The sequence below is a fragment of the Ambystoma mexicanum genome, chromosome 1p (genome assembly GCF_040938575.1).
Source record: "Ambystoma mexicanum isolate Mex_15411 chromosome 1p, UKY_AmexF1_1, whole genome shotgun sequence".
In the NCBI taxonomy this organism is placed as follows: Eukaryota; Metazoa; Chordata; class Amphibia; order Caudata; family Ambystomatidae; genus Ambystoma; species Ambystoma mexicanum.
Genome location: NC_090921.1, coordinates 1,470,064,915 through 1,470,076,778, shown reverse-complemented (window position 1 = coordinate 1,470,076,778; position 11,864 = coordinate 1,470,064,915). Strand labels below are relative to the sequence as shown.

Genomic DNA, 11,864 nt, shown 5'->3' with positions numbered 1-11,864 from the left:
GATTAGTACAGTGCACCACTGCCATTTGAAAGGTTCCCATGAGCAATAGCAGCTCTGAAAGAGAGTGCGTTATGTTGGTTGGGATGAGCGGGAAAGTGCAAAATAACTGTGCTCTTGTGTTGCGTGATTTCGATTGGAAGTACCGTGGGGGGGGGGGGGATGGGTGGGGTGGGGGGGAGGGGGGAGGGGGTGGGTGGGTGTGTGTGTGTGTGTGTGTGTGTGTGTGTTTTAGTTATCTGGGAAGAGCAACTAGGTGGTTGTGTCCAGAAAGGAGACTTGGTGTGCTATTCTGCTAAAATGCATTGTCCAAGGACTGTGGTATGTAAGTTCTTTGTAGAGGTGTAGTGTTCTATTGTTTTCCGTATGTTGAGAGGGGTGTTGTGAAATTATATGTGAGTGGCTTAGTTGATTTGTGTATGGAAGTGTGAGAGGTTAGCGGACAGGATTAGCAGAGGCTGGATTGGGAAATAAGGGAGTGCATGTAATTATAATTGGTTATTTATAACGCACTTAATACCCGGAGGTTTCGAAGTGCGACCCAGGGATCGAACCTGTCTTGCGAGCGCATCGCCCCTGAGCTATCCTCCCGAGACTTGTAGTTGTAGTTTCCCTGTTTGTGTTCTGTGGGTCACCACGTGCCAGTCGGAACTTGGAGGTGTAAATGCAGTGTATTAAGTGGGATTAGAAATCGAGGGGGGCTGTCCTTAGGGGATGCTGGTAATAGAATTGGAGCTGGCGCGCACTGGCATTATTACCTTTGATGTGCCTAGCCCCTCCTTTTAAACAAAAGGGTCTGGGCGCACCATAAGGTGTGACACCAGTGTGCCACATCTCACACACACAGCAGGCAGTCCTTTCATCCAAGGAGCCGGTGGTATGCAACTCTTTAACCACCGGCTCCTTGAATTAAAGGTCACCCTGCTGCTGATGTCTCTGTACTCAGAAACAGGAGGACGGCTGGACTGACCAGCTCTCCTTTTGTTTTCAAGTTAAGTCATCTAGCAGCATGAAGCCCCTGGCCTCATGCTGTGTGATGGCTGATTACCCGGAAACAAAAGGAGAGCTGGCCAATCCAGCACCCCTCCTATTTCTGAGTACAGAGACGTCAAGCAGCCGTGTAGTCGAAGTGCTGCACGGTTACACAGGCTGCTTGCAGGTGTCGGTACTTCCAAAGTGCTGACACCTGCAGGCAGCCTGTGTAACTGCTGCGCTTCAGCTACACAGGCTGCCCAACAGGTGTCAGCGTGGCAGGGGCTAGTCGGCGGTGGGCCCTGGAAGGTCCCTGGCTCAGGAGCCCTTTTGGAGACTGTTGGGGCTCGGCCCCGGCCAGCCCCGGGCCACTTAAAGCCCTGGGTAAATGTTGTGGTATTTGTGCGTCAGTACAGAGGATAGGTTGACATCTGCCGTGATGTGGCTGAAGTCTGATATGCATTGGGAAGGCAGGAGTGAAAACCCAATTGTGGGCCGAGTTTCATAGTGACACTGGGGCAAGCTGGTATGGTGTTAGGTTGGAAGGTGGCCGGTATAATTTTTTCTCTTAGAATTAGTCAAGTACCCAAAGTGACCTGCTTTCTTGTTATTGGTCCTGGTTGTTGGTTTCTGTAAAAAGCAAGTGGTCTTGTTGCTGGGTGATTTCTTAGTTGGTTATGAGTTAAAAAGCCAGACATTAAGCATTTATTTTCCTGAATATAAGGTGATGTGGGTTGTGTACGTTGTCTTTGGTATAGTGTTACTGAACATCTCAATTAAGATTAAAAAGAACAATTGTTCATGCCACTGAGGATAAAGTCCCCCTCCACTGTGCAGACCCTTCTCCCCCCCACAATAGTTGCTGACTCTTACAGTGTCCCTTGGCTGTCGCAGCATACCCTGCACTTCACAATCTCGCCTGCCACCACCTCGCTGTACTTTCTCCTTCCATCTCTGTGCCCCTGTATCTCACCGCAGGTTCCTTGCAGCTCCCTTTGTGCAAAGCGGCACTCACAGCGCCCCCTCATAGGAGCCCATGCCCCTCATAGATTCCAATGCCTAACAATGGGATTTCTCTTCAACATTGTGCCCTGTGGTGGGTAGGAAGAAGGAGTCGGACTCTTGGAGGACATTTCCTAATTACTTTCATTTAAATGATAAGAGAACAACCTAGCTTTCCCTATTCTAAAGGGGTGTCCCTACCTATCTAAAGGAACTAGCGGTGCTAGTCTGTTGTCAGGAAGTCCCAAAGAAAGAAAAGTCCTCCCTCCAAATCTAGTTCTAACATGACCCTACCACTAAAAACTAAACTTAAACAGTTTGAGGAGATTGGCTTAATTCCCCTGATATATCAGTCTTTTGTGTTGGCTTCTTTATATCAATGTCTTTATTCTGGTTGTTATTTATCTAGCATAATCTTCCGCAACAATCTCTTTATTTCTTGAGTGAGCTTGTGTAATTCCTCTACAACATTCTTAAATTTGAAGTTCTTTTTAACAAAGTATTTAGCTCAACGTTCCTCGTGACACTTTCTCACTTGCTGGTTGGAGGTTTTAGACCTCCCAAAGTATAGTTATCAGGTTATCACAACTTGCTTGTGGTTTCTGCCCAGTTGATCTTTCCCCACTTATAGATGCTCTCTTTTGACACATTTGTCTGTCCTCCTCCGTTACCAGACTTTTCACAGTTTCTTATCTTTGCAGATTGTTTCTCGTATAGTATTTTCCCTTGATTATTAGGTTCTGGTTTGGAACCTTTGTAGTCTTCCCATCCAAGATTATTCAATTCCCTTCTTCTCAGCTTTATACCATTCCAATTACAAAGGTTTATATTAAGTAACTGTTATTGAGTACTGCATCGAGTTCCTCTTCTTGTCATCCGTTGCCCCGGCGACCTCCCACTTCTTCCCATTCTTCCCATTACCTCTCTGCAGGCTGGGAAACATTGCGGGCTCTTGCGTTCGCTCTGGTGCTCTTCTCCGGTACTGGGTGTCTCCTTCCTTCTCTTAATTGCGCCCTCGTCTACGGCTGTCCTTCCGCCGTATATGGAGTGGGAGATTGGGAAGCTGCTTGCTTTCCCAATGACTCTTTCATTCTGCGTGCTTGTTGGTCTTCCATTCTTGGCTTCCCTTACACCAAACAGACTTTGCCACTTGGAAGCTAATCATGCTTCCAGTTACGTCCTTGGATGGTCTCTGCTTGTTTGGTTGGGCGCCCTGCCCACCATGGTAGAGGCGTGGTCTCCAGTGTCTCACTCAGGCATTCAGCCACTCTTTGAAAGTTCATGGACTCTGTGACTGTTCTCTGGTCCATTTCCTCTAGGTGTGATCATGCCAGGGAGCTTCCACGGAGTAGGATATTCTCTGTTTCTCCAACTTCCTACGCTCGTCCCAGTGAAGTACGCACGACCTCTTAAAGAGATATTCTCATTTCCTTCTTCATGGTGGTAAATTCCAGCATTACCTTCAGTCAAACAGATGTGCGGTACATTAGTCTTTGTAGCAATTAGTCCCATGTATGCTACTAGGCTGTGTGGCTTAGGGAGTTCCTCACAGGAACGGGAGTCCGTGTTCCCTAAGGTGGAGTCGCTCCCAGTGAGGTCCCACTTGCCTTGACCCTTAGGGAGGGTCTTGCGGAGCGGAGTCAGCTGCCTAGCCTCAAAGTGGGAGGCTCCTCCTTGGGGAGAAGGGACGAATACCCATGTTACATCACAGTCCATAGATGAAGAGTACACGCGGATAAAGGGGGCAACTGCCCCTTACTTCTGTAACAATGAGGGGGAAAAAAATTACACTTTGCCCCGATTAGATGTTTACAGTTATGAACTGCCGACTTTCCTTCTCAAATGAGACTGTATGCATAATCAATGGTGCAGGAGATTATGTACATGAACTACACTATTCCTAATTAATCAACTTTCAGCAGTATCAGAGATTCCACCTGCAATGTTGAATTCATTAAAGTTGAGTGACTGTCCCAAAAGCAAAACACTGCAAGCTAGTATAGCAGTTAGGTGAACTTAGCGGAGAATATTATATGTTGAGATCAACCTGTAAATCCTTTAGGTGTTTTCAAATAAAATGTGCTCTAAAATGCACTGTTTCCACCAGGGAAGGGGTCTAGCTCTGTTGCTTGTTTATTCATATTCACGGACAGGGAGGGATTTTGCCCCTGTAGTAAAGATGAAAAGTCGACACCCATGATTGTGTCTATGTACTGTGAGAAACCAAAGGGTATCTCGCCCGCTAGACCTCTGGGACCTCTCATCCAGGTGGCCAGGAAGGACATGGCTGTTGCTTTTGGATCCAGTTCCTGGGGGTGGACCAGTGGGGGAGGATCACCTGGGTGAGGTGTCTTCAGGGAGTGGGGGTGAGATAGCTGATGGTGAGATGCACTATTCCCCCCTCTTTTGTTCATCTACCCCATCCTTTTTTCTTAGGATTTACCAAATTCCCAACTCCGCCCTCCCTTTTTACACAAACACTGGGCTGAGGAAGAGGGTGACTGAGCGTAACCAGACTAACTCTCTCACATGGTACTGGACATTTCCCATTAATCGGGTCAGGCAAAGTCAGCCACTTTACTGTAAGTGCATACACAGGATACCAATTAGCTCTCCTCACCCGAATAAAAGGCAACACCTTAAGACACACTCTGAGCAAGGTGGAACACTAGAATGAGCAGAACTTCCGATACGAAGGCACCCCTGCTGAAGCAGAGCAACAGACCAAGGGATGAGAGCAGCGGGACGAAAAGCCCAAGGCTTCCCTAGTGGAGGCTGTTGCCTCAGACAGACCGCGAAAGACACGTGGAGAAAGCCAGATCCCACAAGTGAAGATTGCATTGTGTTTCAAGGTCGCCAGCGACCTTCCCGGGTGAACGGCAGAGTTGGGGAGGCGAGGCCAAACCTGTGGTACTAACATTGACTCGAAAATCGGAAAACAAAAAACAAGAAAGAAGCGCACACAGCCGGTGAGTTGGCAAGCGACCTGAGAGACTAGCGTGTGTTAACGTGAATCAAGTAGAAACATCATATCACAAGTGAAGGCAGCACGCGTGTGGATGAGACGAGAAGAAAGGCTGACCCGTGAACGAACGTTAAAGTAAAATCTAGCTGCAACATCAGCAATGCTTAATAATGGAGTGGTCCGGTGAAAAGAAGTAGCCCATTTGAAAGTCTCCGTGAAAGGTGCATTGCTTGAAGCAAAGGGTCGAACAAACAGCAACAGTGAAAGTAAATACTGAACGTGAAGTGGAAGTGGTCCTGCAGTGGTCTGTAACCAAAGTTACACACATTCAAAAGACTTTGACATCCGAAAGTGGTCTGAGCCCAACTGAGGGAGAACCGAAGTGTATTAAGCTTGGGAAAGGGAGCCCCCTTGCAACTTTGTGTGAACTGTATCATAAGAGGTATGAGCTGGCCGGCAGCGGGTGATCAATGAGAACTGTGTAGTGAAAGGTCTTAGCCCGGCAGACGGGGAGCTTTGTGAACGCTTTGGTTGAAACATTATTTTGAAAGTCAGAGAAAGGAACTTTAAAATGTGGATGGCCAGGCGTGCCTCGATCCACGGATTTGAACTGTGTACTGTGTTGGAAGCCGAGCCAGAGTGTTTCATCCTGCCTACAAGGATTGCCTTACCCTGTGAGGCCTAACGTGGGGAGGAGAGCTGGTTCTGCTACATTAACATTTGAACACTGACTTTTCCTTTTGCATACATGTTCTCCTTTTTACACGTTTTGTACAAGAGATAGGGCAGGCATTAGGTTTTTGTTACCATAGGCCATTTGGATTTGACAGACTCCACTAGGACTGTTTTGTTTATCGTTTCATGGTCGAGACTACTCCCATCTTAGTTATAGGGCAGAATAGCAGTTTTTCCAACCCCAACAATATAGGTTTTACAAATTGTATCCATTGTGTCAGTGTCGATACTTGTGATGCCATGCTTTCCCTAGAGTACCCTCTATGTTCCACAACGCACATCTGTCTATTCGTGTTGTTCCCCTGTTATTCATGTGCCTCACAGTGCCTTCTGTCTTTACTGCCCTATGGCTTTTTCGTGGCGCCCACTGCTCACTGTTCCCGGGTCATGGCCCTTTGAACCTCTGGCCCAGTGTGTGTCCTTCTCTGTTTCTACGGCACCTTGTTTCATCCTAGCAGTGCATGTCCCTTTTATGGACTCATTTTCTTCAGGGGAGCTCTTCTGTGTGAGACACTGACAGTTCCCCTGGTTGTCTTTTTCAATTTCCCTTCGCCTGCCGCCCTGAATCCCAGTGTGATTGCCTTCTGTGGTGCATGTGATTCTGCACGGTGTGGTTGTTTCTGTACTTCCTGACACTCGCTTTCTTCTTGCTGACAGATTTTATCCATCAACAGTGATTAGTGGATACTGAGGCTGGAGCCTCATTACTCCATCCTCTTGGGTTGAGCGTGTAGTCGTGGGTTGGATTTCTTCATGGTCTGTGTGGACGTGTCACAGTAAGTCTTTTTTCACAGTGTCTTTGCCATGATATGGTCGTGGGTAGTGGTCAAAGGGCTTTGCAATGGTGGCAGTGAGTCTCCTGATCAGAGGGTTCGGGTTCTGATCCAGTCCTTGGCAGATGGCCTTGCTCAGCGTTGCTAGATGTTCGTCCAACATCTCAATTGTACTTCCTGCCTGAAGGCCTACTCCTTTTTATACTACCGGGTGGAGAGGTCATCCTTCCAATAACGGAATATACTGTACACGGGCCCAGGCTCATGCTAAATGCTTTTCACTGCACAAAGGCCAAAACTATTGGCTAATGTGATATGGGTTGTAAACTCTTGAATTTCAACACTGTTTAGTTGAGTTGAATTTTGTATTGAATTGTAACACCATGCGTAATATGACACCCCAGCATTCACATTCCAGTATAATTATTTAATAATTTCCATACAATCGTATGCAAGGATACAATGCAGTCAGTACACACATGTTTCTAAATGTAAAGAAACCCACTAATCATACACTTGACAGGAAAATGGCAAAGAGGCAAATGCGACACACAGAAACTATGAATGTTTAAATGTTTAATGATATAGTCCGCCAATTTATGAAAAAGTGGCAACTGCCATGGCTATATAGTGTTCGACAAACTCCAATACATCGATATAGGAAAAGGGGTGGCCGTCACAAAGCCTTTATCAGAGGTTGGAGAAGAGACACCGGTCCCAAAATCTTATCAGCGTAAAGGCTCGCCTAACCCCGCTTATAAACTGCCCTGTCCAGGCACAAGCCGCGCCACCCTCGCAGTATCGCCCAGGTGATAAGGACAAGCCCAGCCTTCCTCGGCCGCATTAATAATACAATGGCTAACCCGGGGCAGGGCGTGAGTTCGGAACACAGAGACGGGCCTCCGCCGTACCTGTTCGCCCTGTCGAGTGACACCCAGCCAAGCAGAAAAAAAACGCCAGTGGGAGGAGGGAGTGGAGGGCGACACACCTACTGAGTCACTGCTGCACCTTTCTTTGGTTGGACCTGCTCACTTGCACCTGTCTGTCTCCCCTCTGCAGAGAGACCCTGTCCAGGCCAAAAGGGGACGCTTCGTGGGACCCTGCTGCTGCACCCGAGCAGGTCACATCGAGTCATTCAATCCCCCCCGCTGCTATCCGCGGAACTTTGCCCTGCGCCACCATTGCCCGAGTCCCCTACCTTCAGCAGGAAGCGAGCACTTGTCCCCTTTTCCCGAGTTTGGGGGCAGGTATAAACGTTGCCGCCAAGAGCTGTAGAGTAAGAGGTTGCTTTGGGGATACTCCGGTGGGCCATGGGGACCGAGGACGAAGACTACAACTTTGTGTTTAAAGGTAAGCAGTTCCCTCCTCCTCTCCCCCTCCTTGCTGTCCTCGTTTGGTTAATTGTTAGACAGAAGACTTGCTGCAATGCCCGCTATTCAGGCGTGTTGTTGTAATGCTGGATTTCGTACACGGGGCCAATTTACAAGCAGGGGGTTGGAGGGTGTGTGGGGTGGGGAGGGGGGGACCAAGCGCCCACTTCCTACTTTGCGTCCAATCAGGTACCGAACCAAAGGAAGAAAAAAGTGGTGGAATGCACGTCTTTCGCTTGACAGCAGGTCAGATTCTATGCAAATGTCCCCTTGTGTCCCAGTGCAAACAGAGAAGCAAGGAGTTGCTTCTGCACACACTGTTTGACTTGCGGAGGGGGGGGGGGGGGCGTCCAGCATACCAAATATGCATTCAGACAACCAGATAAATACCGTTGATGTACAAAGCCTAGCAGGTCACCCCTTTACCTATTAAAGTCTCCAACCCAAAACTATTGTGAATGTGACATTTTGTCTGGGCTCGTGCTGCTGAGCGGTGTGTACTTGGGATACATATTAATGACGTCCAACTCAGAATAAGATGTACATGTCGTAGCAGTGGGCATATTGCCTGGGTGTTGCTGGCACACCCAGGAAGGGGATTGGAAGTTATCAGCGTGTTTCACTGTTGGCACGGAAGGGAGGCAGTAGGGCAGAGGGCTCCCACACTGTAGGTACCAGGGAGTGGTGTGCTGAGGGTGTGGTGCTTGGGTATGTGTTAATCAGTTCCACCAGCCTTTAATCAAAAGGCCGAGTGGCCTGTGGCCAAATGGGGAGAGTTCTTGACTGCAACCAAAAGGCAGAGAGGGCCGCAGAAGAGGCAGCAGCACGACATTGGAGTCTGACCTTTCCCCAGTCCTCCTAGCCTTTCACTGGCAGCAGCTTGTCAAGAAATCAGCACAATATCCTGTAGGGCAGCCTGTCTCCTGTTTTGACCAGTTTGAATAAATCAGCACGATGATTTTGTTGTTGTCCTTTTTGTGGGAATATCTGTGTACAGGCGTTTGCAGAAGTACAGTATGGGATGTAGTTGGTCTGCTCTCATTTCAAACTTAAAATGTGTTTTTTAATCCTGTAGACATTTTGTTAACTGAGCAATACTCAATTGATGTCAGTGTTCTTTGGTGGGAAAAGACAACTGGGGGGTCTGTAAGTGAGCCAGGTGTCAAAGTGTTTTCAGATCAGATCTGTTTTTATTATTGCAGTCTCTGACATATAGGCATCTAGGCCTTCATGGAAGACTTCAGTATCAGTGCTTCGTAAGCAGTATTTACCATCTGAGGCTCTTGGGCAGCCAGCCTTCACCATCCTGGGTTATTGGGCAGCTTTCACCATTCAGGTTTTTCAGCAAACATTATCAATGCTTATGTGGATGAACATTACCATGTAGATTTCCTGGACCGCCTTTTTCTTTGTAGCTATTGGCGTTCAATCCGGCCTTCCCAAGCTTGGCTTTCTCCATGTCCTTTGCTATATTGGCTTCCTAGGAGACCTTTGGTCTCCAGGCTTTCTGTCCGACTTTCCTTCTCTAGGCTTCAACGAAGACTTTCACTCTCTAGACCTCTTTTGTGACCTTCACAGTGAATACCTGCTTATCACCTTCACTATCTGGGCTTCTTAGTTGATCTTACCCATATAGGCTTCCTGGGAAGCCTTCACTATCCAGGCTCCTCTCTGGCCTTCAGTAACAGGCTTCTTGGGTGGATTTTACAAACTGCTTCCCGACTGATCTTCATTATCTAACTTCTTGGGAGTTTTTCCTGGACTAAGACTCTTTTGTGTCCGTAAGTAACTGCACACCGTAGGCAGTCTTCACTTTCATGGCTTGTCGGGTGGCATTTTCTGCTTTGGCTTCCCGGGCAACCTTCACTTTCTGGCTTCCTGAACAACTTTTGCTATTTAGGCTTTTTGAAGCGTGCCACTTTTCTAGCTCTAAAGCTGCCTTTTTTACTTGGGCTTTCTGGTTGTGCCGCACCATGTAGCTTGCTGGTTTGCCTTCAGTAATTCAGCTTCCTTCCGTAACGTACCCTTGCTTGGCTTCCTCGTCAACCTTCACCATTTTTGCTTTTTCATCGCCTTCATTGGCTACACTACTAAATAAATAAAACATCTTGAGTGGCCTACTCTAGTTCAGTTTCCTTGGAGGGTGATCTACTGGACTTTCTTCTCATAAGGATAATCAGCATGCACCTCCTCACTGAATACAATAGCGGGCAAGGGCTTGTCTGGCAAAAGGTTGTGAAGGCGAGCGGCCATGCTTGTATAACACCAACATGCCGATGAGGTGGTCTCAGGCTGCTGTTTTGTAAGCAGATGGAGAAGTTGTAACAGTCTGTCAAATGGTTGTTGCTGTTGCAGGCTTTTGTGACTTGTAGGGTATTTAAATTTGTTCAGAAAAACCTGGGAACAGAATCCAGAACGCTGGCCAGAAAAATTGAAAATCAGTTATTTTGTGAAGATTATCTATCCAGAAGCAAGTAGGAGTTTGACATTGCTAGATTGAAGAGCTCTTGCCTGATTCTAGATCAGGATTCCGTTTTGGAGGTATCATGGGCCAGAGAATGTTGTGGGGTTCTGGATTAAGTGTAGATAGTTTAAGTGGATCCTTCTACCCACTAGGGCAGAGGGGAAAAGAGTGATGACATACTATGAATGCATCAGCGGATGGGTGGCTCATTTCTGCACTCAGTTTCAGTGTTGAAGACTCCATCAGAATCTGCTCTCGCAGGCTGCATTGGTGGACAGATGTCCCGTGGAAGCACCTATCCCTCACCTGAGGGATGATGCGTCAATCTGAATCCATGGAGATGCCAGGGCCTTCGGGGACAGGGTGGGACACATGCCCATGAAAGTAGGAATCCCTGGTTTCTTTCAACAACTAAGATTCAGAGGCATTCTTCATCAATTGGGGTTATTGGAGGCTTCTACAAGCAAGGTTTTCAGAGCATACATTTTCGCTAGGATTACTTGCTTGCTTTTGGTAGTTCTTAAGGCCTCCATTAGCTAAAGACTAGACTAACATTCTCTAGCTCTTTCCCCTTCTATGACCTTCTGTAACTACGGTTTTAGGTTTGCATTCTTTTGTTTTTGCCTAGGCGGTCATGGTGCGGTACCCTTTCATCCGTGATCTCTTTCGCACAGGTCTTTTTTGTCTGTGTTTTCTTTATCTTCCTTTCCTTTTTTCAATTTTTTGTCCAAAACTGGAAAAGGGAACTCTATCCTCTGTTTTTATCCTCATTACTATGCCTCTTACACACAACAAACAAGACAGGAAAAGGTGATGTGTGTTTTTTTTAATGTATGTTGAAGGGACCAACAATGAAAGAACACAGCATTAAAGCCCATTGATGAAGTGGCACCATTCAAAATATATGCCAGTGCTACGTCCCTAGCCTGGAGTCTGGGTTGGCATTCACTAGCACTTTCACCCGATGGACTTCGCTAAATATTTCTTTCTACTCCGTGCCCTGTTTTCTAAATGTCTCTTTCTCCTCAGTAGCTTATGTTAGCCATCTCTGAAAGAATTAAATTGGACATTTGCGGATTTACTATGAAAGACTTGGCTTAGAAGATTGCGGATAAGCTTGGAATTTTAAAGAATTATCAGGAATAGGAGTTCTGGGAAAAGCTTAGAAAGGCCACATTGGGATTGGAACTGAGATGTTCTCTGAAGCCCTAGGTTAACGAATAATCCTAGGAAATGCAACAATTTCAGACATGCCGGATTGTGTTGAAAAGAATGAACAGTCCAGGAAGATGCAAAGGAGTCTGATATTGGGAAAAAATTGGAAAATCAAGGACCACATTTCCCCAAATAAGTGGAAAATACAAAAAATTACAATAAAATTAATGAGTAGGGGGATGTGGCCAGGCATTGCCCAATGATGGTGGCTCCTATTTTGAGTTCTGTGAAAGGGTAGGAGGGAAACTGCACCTGGACCCCCTCATCATGGACCATTTAATCTGGAGCCTGATTGGCAACGTGCTAGAGCAGTGGGGCATACAGATGAGGGACCCTTAAAAGGTCAAGTGAACTCTGCAGGAATGGGTTGC

At 47.0% G+C, this 11,864-nt stretch overlaps 1 protein-coding gene across 2 annotated transcripts in view; it reads left to right on the top strand.

Moving 5' to 3' along the window:
* The first annotated feature begins 7,427 nt into the window (after positions 1 to 7,427).
* The window catches only part of RAB25 (RAB25, member RAS oncogene family), a 129,158-nt gene continuing 124,721 nt past the window's right edge, over positions 7,428 to 11,864 (top strand). The window contains exon 1 of one of the 2 annotated variants that reach the window (XM_069607132.1): positions 7,428 to 7,794. In XM_069607132.1, coding sequence (XP_069463233.1) covers positions 7,755 to 7,794 — 40 coding nt within the window. In that variant the 5' untranslated portion in view covers positions 7,428 to 7,754. The remainder of the gene's footprint in view (positions 7,795 to 11,864) is intronic. The other variant, XM_069607133.1, reaches the window with a different exon arrangement.